General features: G+C 50.9%; 5 protein-coding genes across 5 annotated transcripts; 1 reads left to right on the top strand and 4 right to left on the bottom strand.

Annotated features, from left to right (window-relative positions):
* Positions 1-246: 246 nt before the first annotated feature.
* NEUTE1DRAFT_117929 (uncharacterized protein) lies at positions 247-1,446 on the bottom strand (the record flags this gene model as incomplete). Its single annotated transcript, XM_009855310.1, has 3 exons — positions 247-736; positions 869-981; positions 1,128-1,446. The coding sequence occupies 3 exons, from the start codon at positions 1,385-1,387 to the stop codon at positions 585-587; spliced, it is 525 nt and encodes a 174-aa protein (XP_009853612.1).
* Positions 1,447-2,633: 1,187 nt separating this feature from the next.
* Positions 2,634-4,323, bottom strand: NEUTE1DRAFT_86532 (uncharacterized protein; the record flags this gene model as incomplete). Its single annotated transcript, XM_009855309.1, has 2 exons — positions 2,634-2,826; positions 2,897-4,323. The coding sequence occupies 2 exons, from the start codon at positions 4,321-4,323 to the stop codon at positions 2,709-2,711; spliced, it is 1,545 nt and encodes a 514-aa protein (XP_009853611.1).
* Positions 4,324-5,336: 1,013 nt separating this feature from the next.
* On the bottom strand, positions 5,337-6,886 carry NEUTE1DRAFT_131485 (uncharacterized protein; the record flags this gene model as incomplete). The annotated part of the gene is made up of 2 exons (XM_009855308.1): positions 5,337-6,493; positions 6,562-6,886. The coding sequence occupies 2 exons, from the start codon at positions 6,884-6,886 to the stop codon at positions 5,337-5,339; spliced, it is 1,482 nt and encodes a 493-aa protein (XP_009853610.1).
* A 1,689-nt stretch (positions 6,887-8,575) lies between these two features.
* Positions 8,576-10,234, top strand: NEUTE1DRAFT_103236 (uncharacterized protein; the record flags this gene model as incomplete). Its single annotated transcript, XM_009855307.1, has 3 exons — positions 8,576-8,782; positions 8,893-9,262; positions 9,684-10,234. 3 exons carry the CDS (start codon positions 8,576-8,578, stop codon positions 10,232-10,234), a joined length of 1,128 nt encoding a protein of 375 aa, XP_009853609.1.
* A 188-nt stretch (positions 10,235-10,422) lies between these two features.
* NEUTE1DRAFT_148254 (uncharacterized protein) lies at positions 10,423-12,057 on the bottom strand (the record flags this gene model as incomplete). The annotated part of the gene is made up of 4 exons (XM_009855306.1): positions 10,423-10,821; positions 10,928-11,062; positions 11,185-11,874; positions 11,945-12,057. The coding sequence occupies 4 exons, from the start codon at positions 12,027-12,029 to the stop codon at positions 10,685-10,687; spliced, it is 1,047 nt and encodes a 348-aa protein (XP_009853608.1).
* Positions 12,058-13,582: the final 1,525 nt, after the last annotated feature.

Here is a 13,582-nt window from a genome sequence, read left to right as displayed (position 1 = left end):
CCTGGGCTGCTGTCGCATTCAGAGATAATCCCAAGGGGTCTAGAGAAATGCCAGCCAATGCAATCCAGAACGTAATCGGGCTCCGAAAGCGAATCCTCGTCCAAAGTTCTACTTGTTGAAATGGCCGAATGACGCCTTTGGGGGGTTGGGGAATTTGCACACTCCCAGCTAGAGCTCTCGCACGTGATCGCATAAAGAAAGACCTTGGGCCTGGACGGGGTTAGGGTTACATATGAACTCTCCAACAAAGAGGATGGCAGATAGGAAAGATGATTGACTAACCGAGATGGATACCTATTCATTATACATCGAAGCATGGTTCCAGGCAGTATCCAAAGGGAGAACCCCCCAAGTGATCGCCGATGTGTTTTCAAATTCTGTAATCCCTCTCACAGTCTAGTAACAGCCTTGCCCAGCCAAAGCAAGCCACCTTGGACTCTTTTACTCGAAACCACAGCACATACCACAATCCCAAATGTATCTGCGAACCTCACATCCCCAGACCTCCAGACCATCAGTCTCCCTCGGGTACAATGACTCCTGTCTTCATAGGCACATCTAGTCACATCCTCAAGCCATCAACTTCACCCTCTCTTAAGTATCAAATTCGATTCCAGTTCCAATCTCTCACCCCCACCCTCACCTGATTTTCCAGGTAATCGATAAGACACATCCTCAGTATTTCCCAATGCGCCAAAGCATTTGAAGGTGCCGTTTTCGTATTTCAGTTGCTCATCTGGTTACAGTGGTAGGGACTGCATTAGCTTCTATTCGATTCAGTGTGAAGCTTTTCCGAGGACATCCCATGTTGAACCGAGAGATGCAGAGGTCACAAGAAAGGAAGTGTTCGATGGGGAAAATGACTCACTGAGGTTAACGCTTGATATCTTCTTGTTGCCCCTGTCATCCGGGCATTGACACTCAATCACAAAAGGGGTGTTCCTCTTGCTTCTGCATTCGCAGTTACTGATTCCGTTTCCACTAATTAATTCAATGAAGTTAGTGACTGGTCAATCATGGTTTTTCTCTTTCTTCCTCGCTCATGCCGCAAAGTGTGGGAGGTAATTCTCAAAGGTGCGCAGTGAAACAAATAGAAGAACCAGGGACAAAACAAAGAGAAAACTTACTTCTCCTTCCACCGAATCTGCCCATTCCTATTTTCCAAACATTGGTTGAGGTCAATGTCGGTAGAAACTTCGTAACCTTTCAGACCACAATAACCGTGAAAGACGTTCTTCAGGGCGTTGTTACCCAGGCGGTCTTGACCTGGGTAAAGAAAAGCTGCCGTGCACCATATTGATGGGCGTGTATCGTCATTTGAGGTGGCCTCAATTGCTGCTGCTTGTGTGCTCAGAATCGCAACCAAATAGAGGACATTGGGCCTCATTGTGGGAATTCAGGGGTACGAACACACGTCCCGGCAATAACTAGACGTATGGAGGAGATGGTGAGACAGGCCTGCATGTAGCTGATTGAACTCCCAAGTATACCACTGTAGCACTGGAGGTAGATAAGAACTGTACGTTGGAAGCTGGCAGGGCTGGCTTCCAGAACAGGTGCAACCTTTTATATCTGTACTGCGGTGCCGCTCAACTCGGACAGATATTGCCGGTATAACAAAGAAAAGTCGAAAAGGAAGTGACAAAATACAGCGAGGAGGACTGACAGCCACACACGGTCTGGGCCTTGCATTGCTTTGGACAGGAACTCGGACCTTGAACGGAAGTGCAGTGACGGGAAGAAGCCACTCGCGTGAAACATTGGCCAAGGACTTCAGCTTAGCTGTGCCTATCCGAGCTTGTATCCCCCCGTCGAGCGGAACGAATATCACTCAAAGAGAGCCAAATGAGTCTGGTGAAACATACTGCCTGGCTTGTGCAAGAATTGTGCGTTGGACAACGATCAAGAAATTTATAAGCTGGTGCCGGGTTCGGGGGCAAGGGCAAGCCGCATGGCTGAGTAAATAGGAAAGTCGATCACGGAAAGGAAACGCTGAAGACGTGGAAGTAATCGTTTCTAAAGCCGTCAAGAAAAACACAATGTTATAGTCGAAACCGAGTGCAATTGGATTTCTCGCTCATGGCTGTTGTATTTTCCATATTTACGGGCAGAATGCGCGTATCGGGTGTTGTTAAGGCTCTTGTGCTTTGATGGGTCATTCCCTGTAACAGAACCCTCATCAGCAAACAAACAGTCAAGCTCGGCTGGAATATGTTCGAGGTTTTTCTTTATGAAGCCCAGCACTGGCCTTCCCCAATGTTCAATGGCATGAAGCAGTAATAAAGAAATTGCACTTGCGAACCCTTGCACTTACTCAGTTGTGCAACATATCACACATTGCTCTGTGCCAGCTTAAAGTTTATGATAGTCGTTGCGTACGTGTTAGCCATGTTCTGTGTAGGGGGACTTGCCAAATCCGGAAGGAAGATGAACAAGGTCCAAGGCAAGGCTTCCTGTCCCAGGCAGGCTTGGCAGGTCAGGATCTAGGGACGAACGGCCTGTAGCTAGCCGTATAGTGTTCGCTGACGCCGGTAGTCCGTTGCTGTGGCGTGAAGTGGTGAACAGGGACATGAAAGGCCGAGTTAGTGAAGCGTCTGTGGGAGCATTATCCACGCATCGACAGCCCTCGTTGTGTTCTAGGAGCGTGTTACTGGTAAAAAGGGACCTGCCGTCCGATGTGATTGTGGTACACTGCGTGGAAACTGAAATCAAAGTGCAGGCCCTTCCCAACATTCCCTCCTCAACCGGCCAAACCATGCTTGTTTGTGCGGAAACGTCACCTCCTTTTCTTTGGTAAACCCGGCGTGTTCAAGATGTTGAATGAACCTAGGATGAGCGATTAGCATTCATGATCCGTCGAGAGCAGCGAGGCACTTCTGACACGATATCGACTTACCTGGTGTTGTCTACCCTGGGTTCGACACACATGCTCATGGTCCTATAATCTGCCATGAATGCATAGTGCACCAAACCGCTAAGCCAAGTTTGTACTCTCCCGCGCGCCCACTCCTCTCCTATCAGGACATGAACGCCACGGTCCCAGTCATTTGCTGCCTCCCCTCCAATGTAGCGACCCAACAAATCCTCCTTGACCCAGTAGAGTTCAAAGTAACCAAAGGGAACGCCATCCCACAGGCCAATGACAGGGAAGCTGTGTCGACTCTTGAGGGCATTGGTCAAGAAGTTGACCGAGTACTCACCCCAAAATGCAGAGACGCGTGGACTTTGATGCCAGGCTTCTATTAGTGCCAAATCCGTCATCTGGGCAAGATGGTTTTGTCCTTGAGGTGGGTTCGGACCAACAGGGCCGAAATAAGGTACTGGTTGCGGAGATAGAGACGCCACGCGGAAGGCGAGATACTGGCCAACGGAAGGCACAAAGCGTGTGTAAAAGACCTCTCCCATGCGAGGAGGCTTTGGTCGGACGGGGTGACGCACATGGTTGGTGATTGTGTACTGCAGGGGCGCAGGAGGATAATATGTCGGGAGATAGGAGGCGCTGAAGAAAGGACCGATGGGATAGGACGGCATGGAACAAGGAGGCAAGGAGCCGTAGGATTCGGATACGTCCGTGATCTGGGATTGCTGCGCCTGAGTGCTGTGCTGGGCGGCTGGAGACCCAGGCCGACTGACAGCTGGAGAGCCGGGGTGGGACTTGAGGTTATTCGAGTTTGGCTGGAGGGAGAAGAGGAAGAGACGGCCAGGGATCTGCCAGAACATTTTGCGCGAGACAAACATGTTGGCCCACGGCTCGTCCGAATCATCCAGGGCGGTGCCGACAGAGGAGTCGGCACTGGCTATAAGACCCATGCGTTCGAGTTTTGCTATGAGATTCCTCCCGCGCAGGACACCATCCCTCTTGATGCGAATCTTCCACTCGCCACGCGGGCGGCCAGCGGTGGGCGTGGCCTTGGAAGCTTCGGTTCGTAGGATGGGCGAAGGGGCGGGCTGGTGGAAGTACCAGTACAGGGTAACCCACAGCATCATGGCGATCAGTCGCGTGGGGCTGGCGGCGGGCTTGAACTCGCTGCTAGCAGGCATCGAAACCGAGGAAATGAACAGGCTGTCATTCTGGAGCGTGGGCTTGGTGTACGTGTGTATGGCTGGTTTCGACTCGGCGCCGTGTTCGTCGCCCTCTTTGGCGTCGTGGCCGGAAGAATCGCCGGGTTTGTGATCATCTTCGGTGTGTATGACGATGCTCCAGCCAGCGGGGATAGCGTGCTGCGGAGTACTGAGTTCGTGGGATTTGAAGAAGAGGCCAGCGAACACGGGAGTGACGCTGATGAGCTGCCCGTCGGGCAATCGAATGACTTGGGGTCCCATTGGACCGAACTCGTCTGTCTGTCTCTGGATGGAAGGGGTAAGTAAGGATGTCAGTGTTTCGCAAGACTCGGAGATGAAACGAAAGCTGGCGTGAAGATTGTACAAGTAGTCAAGCGAAGCCGACGAGGTGGTTGTAACTGAAGACAGGGCGGCAAACGAGCAGGGCAGCAGGGACAGCTCCGGTTGAAATAGCTAGTGTGGGGTAACAGGCGGGATAGGTAGGTAGCATGGAGAATGGAGACCATGGCACAGATCGTGACGCGGAGGCGCCGATCCGGCAATGAGAGCCTGGACACCATCACGCGCCTTGTATGACCGGGTATTAATAATTACGGCGATCTGGTAGGGTAGGTAAGGTATTCGACGAACGTAGGAAGAAGTGTTCTGGAAGAAGACTCGGTATCACTCCATATCGGCTTGGACTAGGACGACATGGCGAGATGGCACGAGATATGTGGGATCATGGCCTGGTCATCTGGAGCTGTTTGGTTCATGATATCTGACCAAAGGCCACGGCTAATAGTGTGAAGTTAGTCAGAGCCTCTACATGTACTCTCAATTATTTCATGATGGCTTTTCCGTGAAAGGCACGAGCAGCAGGGACGAAGCATCTAGAACTAATGCTTGGAATTGAAAGAACGGGAGCGACAGATCGAAGGGCAGGAGGGGCACCGTTCACGGAGTTGTACAAAGCTCCATCCTGGTCATGATACATGGGTATCCACCTCAACCCCGCTGTTAACACATTACGTCCGAAAAGGTAAGAAGATAGGGCTGGACCTCGGCAAGTCACTAACTGTCTATGTAACTGACTGGAGTGACAGGGACATGGTCAGACCACAGCACACAATGCACTACGCAGTACATCGCCGAAGAACGTATTTGGTGGAACATTCTGTCTAGGTATCTTACCTGATAAAATTCTGCGCCTGGCATTCAGCCATCATATTGAACATCAACATCCTGTCCAACCCAATTGTATGTATCCGTTCGTTTCTAGGTATCCACCGGGTTCATGAATCTCCCGACTCCTCCTTGGACCCCTTCTCCTTCTTGCGTTTTCTCTTTTCATCCTCGGTGAATTTCTCGTCCTTCTCCTTCTCAATCGACCGGTGCTCGTCGTCTCTCCTTGACCTCTCTTCGTCGAGGACATCCTTTACGTCTTCACCCACGTCGCGTGTCTCATCCCAGTCAACGTCGTATTCCACCGCAATCACTCGGATCTCCCTCCTCAGCGCGTTTGCGTCCTGCACCAACTGCTCCCACCGCTCAATGTCGAAGCCCTTCATCTCGTACAAGGCATGCTGCCTTCTCGAAACCGTCACATTCATGGCAGCCTTGTAGCTAAGGTCCTTGTTGATATAGAGGAACCACAGATAACCGCCCATGATGGTCGTCAGTCCCGCCAGGTACGTCACCGGCTCGACCAGATCCCAGCCAAACTCGGTATGGAACGTCACATAGTACACCACTCCCCACCACCCAGCAAGCAGGCCAAACCCGCCCTTGGCGAGGCGATGTGCGCTCCGGTGTGCCAGGAGATCGCACTCGTGCTTAATCTTGGCCAACCCGTCGATCTCGGAGCTCATTTTACGCAGACGCTGGCGCATGTAATAGGTCCGGTCCCCGAACGAGGGAACACTCACGCGCATCTCAATGTTATAGCCTTCGATTTCAATGGCAAACTCTCGGCCGCGCGCTGCGTCCCGAATAAAGTCGCCCATTTCGGTACTACTGCTCCACCGCACCCATCTCTTATCTTGGGAACTCCGCTTGGGGCCTCGGTGGCCAAGTCCGGAATAGGAGGCCACGTGTGACAGGTTGGTATTGTACTCGCTAGGCTCCCCGCCATTGTCCTTGGATCTCGCTTCGGAGCGGCTCATGGGTTTCTGGTCGCCTTGTTCGGAATCTTCGGCTCGGAAGTAAACGTTGGGGATTTTTTCCTGGCCACTTTCGACCACAGGCGGAAGCTCGGTTTGGATCAGGCGTTCGACGTAGGAAAGTGGCTGTTGTGGGTGTATAAGCAGAGCGAGTGGCTGGATGTCGCTGTTGAGGGATATCGAACGGCCGTACTCATTGTTACGGCCATTGTTCTTTTGGTCTTTTTCGACACGAAGGGGTAGAGGAAGTATGAGTTTGAGGAGACGAGTCGGCGTTGTCAGCAGCTTGCCTAGCGAGGAAGATGGTCAGTGATGGGTTCTGAGTACGGCATTCTCCATGTCTGCAGTTGCTTATTACCTTTTGCTATGGGTTCGGTATTGCCTTCGACCGGAGGCTTATCGGCACCTTCGCGATGCCATGGGCGTCTTACTTGTTGCTCGCGCGCCCTGACCTCCTCTTCGTGTTCGTCAAGCCGTTTTTGGTCCAATTTCTTGGCTTTTGCCTCGGCTTCTGTTTCCCTGGTCTTGGGCGACACCGAGGTAGAGGCTTGTCTCAGTGCGACAATGGATATCCTAGGACGGTGAAGGGTGAGATTCTTCTGGGGTGATTCAAGACACCAACGGCCCAGAGTATTGGAAGATGGCATCAAGCGGCATTGTAGCCGCATGCGCACGCAGTTCATCGTTGCAGCTGGTCTGTAGAGATATGTGTGTTCAAGCAAGGGTCGTCATATGTTGGATTGCATAGGTGGGTACAGGCGACTATTTGAGGGTACCATCAGCAATGGCAATTAAAGTTGTCGCAAAATGAGTTGTCGTAATGATGGTAATGACGGGAGGTAGGACATGAACTACTGTAGAAAGCGAGAAAGAAGAGTAGGTTGGATCGGGAGATGGGACGAACACTGACAAACGGGATCACTGTCAGAACTTTAAAACCAGGTAGAGTAAAAACACTGCCCCCGTCCCAATCCAAACAACCCTGTTCAAGCAAGGCCCGACCTTGGACGGGATTCAATAGTAACCGACACAACGGCTCTCACAGCCCTGAAAAGCTGGCTGTGACCCAGGAATACACAGGAGAATAGAGGTAGATGCAGTGACGTCATTGGATGTTTGTAGTACCCTACCTCTACACTAGGTACCCCTGCTAAGCCCGCTGTGGTGTAGTGTACTTGTGCACTAAGTGAGGTTCCAGACTCTGCCCCATCACAGCGTATCTCTAATCACGCTAAACGACGACGTGCTGCTTCATCTCGTCATGGGATTTTTCCTTTCTTCTTTCTTCTTTCCACTCGCTAAGGGAACCCACCACTTTCTTCTTCTCAACATTTACACTATACGACTGTACACCCCAGACTCCATCTTTTGGTGGACGCGATTGTTGCCTGGTAATCACAATGTCGCAAGTGTCAACTCCCATTCCTTCAGGTTCCACAAACTAGTGTGTTACCAAACAATCCGGCATGGTCTGCTTGTGTCCCCGAAACCTGACTCCGGCAAATGAAGGTGGTCAACGACATGCTTCGAGTCGAGAAGGACGACATAAATGGCCAAACACTTGACACTTTGGTATACTAATCTCAACCAAAAAGCAAACAGTCTGATGTTCTCCCTGGCACAACAACCGGCTTCCAAGGAACATGACACGCTGCTCTCGAGTGGGAGTGCGCGTTCGCGTGTCACAGGCCGCGGGCCGTGGTCTTCGGGAATGAGGCAGATCAAGACAAGATATGCACTCCTCGTTGATCGCCTCCCAACCCATGACTTCACGTGTTGGCTAAGCTTATAAGTCCCATCTCCCAGAACTTACCATACATCTGCCCGGCGATATCAGACGAATTGGCTCAGCTGGAACACCTTGAAGTAAAAAGGAATGGCGTGCCCAAGAATCCATCCTCCTCATATCATCATTGGCCTATTGTCATGATGGCTGTCCGAGACTCACACAGAATATTATTTGCCTGGAAGACAACCCCTTGGCCAATTTGGTCATCAGTGGCCATGCTTGCCAAGCAGTGCTCGTACTATCAAGGGACTATGTTTCAAACGAAAAGCAAGCAAACTTCCACCATCAGTCCAGACGGAGGGTAAGTAGTCCTTCGCACATTCGTGGTACCATAACTCAGCATCTCTCCTCCTGGCCACTAGCATTATGTGCGAGATTGCTCGTGAGACACAGATTATCCTCAAAACCTTCGGCCCCGTGCCAATGAGCTATGCCTGGTTATCACTCGAGATTCAACACTTGGTCTAGTCACTGGGCAAGGCACCAGTACTGACTCTCCCATCTCGCAAACTTCCCAAAGAGTTGTTTTAGGCGTTCGTTGGAATGTCCCATTTTGGCATTCTCAACTACCTCTCACCACACGATGCCTATCTTTGAGAGGCAGAATTTTCGATTCGGCCGGTCAGAGAGCAACGCCGGCTATACCCCAGTATCTGTAGGGCCCGAAATAATCATTGCCGACTGGTTGCTGGTCTGCGTGTCGGCCTTGTTCTTCGGCCTCCGCATGTACAGCAAGGTTCTGCGGAAAACATCTCTGTGGTGGGACGATCATGTTCTCGTTGCCGCTTGGGTAAGCCAGCTACGCGCCCCTACGCTTGTACCCCCAATGCCTGGAACACTTCTTGTAGATCTTTTGTTGTCAACCACTGACCTCTCTAACCTCCTTTCCATGATGCGTAGCTTTGCCTCATACTCGATGCCATCGTCAACACCATCAACATTCGTCTTGGTTTTGGGAAACACAGGGATACCATAAAGGCCGACCACCTCAAGCATATCAACACTCTTACGAACCTCTCCACCACGGTAATGATGCTAGGTGCCGTTTGGAGCAAGACTTCATTTGGCCTCACTGTTTTACGCCTTATACGGGACCGACCAAAAATCAGGGCACTGGTCCTGGTCATCATTGCAACAATGAACTCGTTCATAATCTTCAACGTGATAGCGGTATGGATACAATGCGGAGTTGATGAGCATGGGAATGAAGACGACGAACCGAACTGCCTGAGCATCAAATTCACGGCTTCTTCCATGATGTTCGCTGGAAGTGAGTGTCAAGCCCCCTGACAAGGGGTAGCTGGGTGTTCTCGATTCCGTCATGTTAATCCATTTCTGCAGTATACTCGGGTCTGATGGACATCGTGCTTGCCATCCTGCCCTGGTGTCTGATATGGGATCTTCACATGCAACGAAAGGAAAAGATCGGAATCGGTATTGCCATGAGCATGGGTCTCTTGTAAGAGAGCTCACATCCCTCCTCTCCAATGCCAGTTCCAAACCTAACCGCAGGTGTCTCTCCCGGCAGTGCAGCATGCACAGCGTTCGTCAAATGCTCCATGGTTCCGGAAATTATACACGGTGACTTCTCTTGTTAGTAGCCCACAGTACCTGTCAAATACCTTTCTTTTTCTCTCCCTTCTTCCATAACTTCTACACTTGATACTCACATACGTCTCATGATATTTTAGACCACGGGTACAGGCTTATCATCTGGGGCGCCGCTGAGGTAGCCACAACCATCTGCGCAGCCTCCATTCCGCAACTCCGCGTGTTAGCCCGCGAGGTCGTCATTATTACGCATCAGAGGCACGAAGAAAGCACCCACGGGCATCAGCTGCAAGAGCAGCAGCATCATCATATCGTCGAAGCAAAACACATTGAAACAAGCCATGATTCTGGCTTTGGCTCTGGCTCTGGCTCTGGCGCTACTGCGGTTGATACACCAGCGGCAGTTCCACTTCAGCCACGACCATCAATGACAACCGGTCAAGAGACATTGTCCAGGTTCGCATCCACATCCGCGGCGGCCACGACTGACCCTCGATCAAATTCAAGCGTCAGCAGCTATACCGGGCTGCTTAGGGGTACCTCTGAGGTTGGGGTTGGGGTTGAACGAACCCATAACAGGAGCCAAAAGCAGGAGCGAGAGCGGGAGCAGAACGGACATGTACATGGACCTCCATATACTCATAATGTCCCTCGGGGAATGATGGGGGGTTTTGCAGCCGCAGGAGGTTAGGGATCAGGTACATGATAGGGTGGGAAGCCCACGCGACCTCGATCTGGGGCAGACGTTGTAATGAGAAGTAAAACAAGGCAAGCTGGGAGAATCAAAACTTGAGGGGTGGGAAGGAAAGAATGGGTTGTTGAGTTGGAGGGGCAGGAAATAACATGGTATATATATCACCGGGAAAGGTCTTAGGATCTAGGTAGGTCAGAAACTGACTGTCTTGCTTTCATTCACATTCTGGCCATTGACTTCCTCAGCCCTTAGAGCCTTTCGAGTGCAAAACTGTCACGAACCAACTCTACTCGACATTCTGAGGTATCTTGGGATGTAGTTCACTTCCTCATCCTCGGATATACTTCGCGGCGCCATATCAGTCAGCTAGAGGCCGTTCACTAGGTACCTAGCCCGAGGTTCACAGTCTCACCCACCCACCTGCCAACCAACCAACCAACGAACCAACTAAAAATCTTCCAAAGTAAAGTTTTCCCCAACAATCTCCTCACTAAGCTTCCAAAGCCTTTCCGCGGCCACTTCATCTTTGGCATGCGGATGGGGATCCGAGAACTGACAGTCCACCAGGTATAATCCTTTGGTTTCTGTGTCAATCATGTGGTTAATAAAGGAACATTGACACTTGACTGAATATTCCCAGGAAATCCACAGCTGGGCAACAAAAAGAAAAAGAAAAGAAAAAAGACGTACCATCCAAAGCCGGATCCAGCGCCGCAACCATCGTCGTCGCACACCCCTCATCCAGCGACTTCCAATACGCCTCAATCTTATGGAACTCTTCCTTGACTTCGGGATCCTGATCCCTTCCCAGTTCCGTCTCGATAGCTGTTCACACACACAAAATGTCAGTCCATACATCTCACTCAATTATCAGTCATCAACAAATAATCTTTCGTATCCGGAGCCCCCACAATGGACAGAAAAAAAAAGAAAAAAAAAAGACATACTCCCCGGATGCAACGTAAAAGCCCCAATCCCCCGCCCAGCCAAATGTCTCTGCAAATACAACGTAAACAGAATATTCGCCGTCTTGGACTGTCCATACGTCACCATCCCATTATATCCATCTTCTGTACACTTGGCAAAGGCACCAGGTAGGGGAGGGCGCATGTGGTCTTCCCCCGCTGGGACGACTTCTCTATAAGTAGGGTCAGAAAAGTTGTAGTCGCTGAAGCGCATAGGGGAGAGGCGATGGCCGGCGCTGGAGACGGTGATGATGCGTGCCGGTGGTGGTGATAGTAAGTTGTTGCGTAGGAGCAAGTTCGTAAACAGAAAAGTGCCAATGTGGTTGGTGCCAAATGTCAACTCGAGCCCTCCGTCGGGCGTGGTCTGCCGGGTGGTGGTGTTGATGGCGGCGTTGTTGATTAGTATGTCGAGTTTCCTGTTGTTGTTGGTTAAGCGTGTGATTTCTGTGACTGCTTGACGGATGGAGTGCTGGGAGCTGAGGTCGAGGGAAACTAGCTCTACTCGCGTATTGGTGGTAGTATGATGGGGGAACTTGGTGCGGATTTGGTCTGCAACTGCTTCGAGTTTGGATTTGGTGCGGGAGGCGAGGATCAGGAGAGCGGGTGACTGCGAGGCAAAGGCTAGGGCTGTGGATGCCCCGATTCCTTTGGGACCGATGCCTGTGATGAGGACTGGCGGGGAGTAATGATTAGTTTGTAGCAACGATATCAGCAGAAACTCTGGGGTCGGGATTTTTCTTACTTGTTCTTCCGCGAATTTGGTCGGCAAACGCGCTGGCGACCTCGGTGCCTGTTGTCCGCTCATTGAATTCCGGGTGGGAAGTCATTGTGAGATGGTGATGATACACGTCTTTGATGGTACGTAGGTAGTCATGGAGTTGCTGCTGCTTGGAGGCTGTCAAGTCCTTGAGAAGTTATACTTCAACTGGGGCGGAGGGGTTGACCCATGGAATGTAACATTCGATGGATTGGAAGAGGCACCGGATGAAGTCGCCAACCCCTCACTGCTACCGGCAATTTTTGAGCCGGGCTTGAGAGCTTCTCGCTCACGTTGTTCATCTTATGTTCACAGTTCCTTAAAATGGTTCATTCAGGTATAAATCAGAGTCGGTCGCGCTTGAGTAGCTTTGTATTTCGTTGATAGATAAACCTTGATCATCCAGTTTATTGTGAGTTTGCTTGTGAACTGTGAGCAGTGCTAAGGTGGGTAGTCACATACATTCCTAAACGCGATGGACAGGTCTGGAATAGAGTTTAATGCTCAAACGCGCGTTATGGAAGCTATCAATGTCGAGGAAGCTGGCTTAAGATAAACTACATCTTCATTGCCTGGCTCACCACCGCGGTAGAAGCGAGAGGCAGATGGATATGTGTGGCTTGCCGGCGGTATTAGTCCACATTGTTGACCCGAGCACACGTATCGCCATTCATAAAACTAGCATATACAGGCTCGCAAACATGGGCCTGGTTATAATGTGTTCTTCCCTTCGAAACCTTGGGTAGTTAAGACGACCAGGAAACGGAGGTCACATCATCCTGGCTCGAGGTCGTTAGACTCACCTCTCGTCTTTTCTTGATAGACGGCTTCCGTCCGTTTTCCAGTGCGGCCGCTTCGGTGATTACCCGGGTACTTTATGGCCGCAAGTAAGTTGCAATTTTACATGTATCAGTCCGCTCTCCATGAATACACACTATTTTCCCAACAAAAGTTGCCCCGTGGAGCTTGACCGCGACAGTAATAAACCAACATTGCAATGGGCAAGGGACACCTTGGTACACCCGCGGTTGGTTGTACGTATGACTGTCCGGCTTGTTTGTATGTACCCAGAACCATGTGTTATCATATCCATCAGCCAGCCTTATAACGAGAATGTAAGCACTAGTTCTGCAACCATGAAGACGGCCGTGAAACTATGCGATTTGAAGCTGCCGCTGGCCGAAACTAGACGCCTAAGCGACTGTATCAATGGTGGATGAATGTGGTGGCGCTCCCAGCTTACCATCCTCTTGCTTCCTGACACTCACATTATTTATCGGCCGTTAACTTGGTGGTCTTCAAGAAAAGTATGCGTGGTCGTCTGTCCACATCTTCGAATGGGGTAGTACGATGCGAGAGGGGGTCTACATACACGAATCAGTATCACACAGTCAGAACATTTGGTATGCAGGATATCGCCCAACCTCTGGATCTTTTTGCTTCCAATACTCCTGCCACTGTTCTCGTACTGGAAATGGTTGGCTCACTGGCTTATCGGCTGCCTCGCTTCCCCTTCCTAGCCGAAATTCCAGCTTGCTCCTGAACTGTACCCAAACATAAGCTGACGGACTTGAAACCTTGCTTCCCGACTCGGTGCCGCTCCAATACCACCCGTGATTCTGC

This window comes from Neurospora tetrasperma, assembly GCF_000213175.1.
Source record: "Neurospora tetrasperma FGSC 2508 unplaced genomic scaffold NEUTE1scaffold_5, whole genome shotgun sequence".
Classification (NCBI taxonomy): Eukaryota; Fungi; Ascomycota; class Sordariomycetes; order Sordariales; family Sordariaceae; genus Neurospora; species Neurospora tetrasperma.
This window is presented reverse-complemented; position numbering and strand designations above follow the sequence as displayed.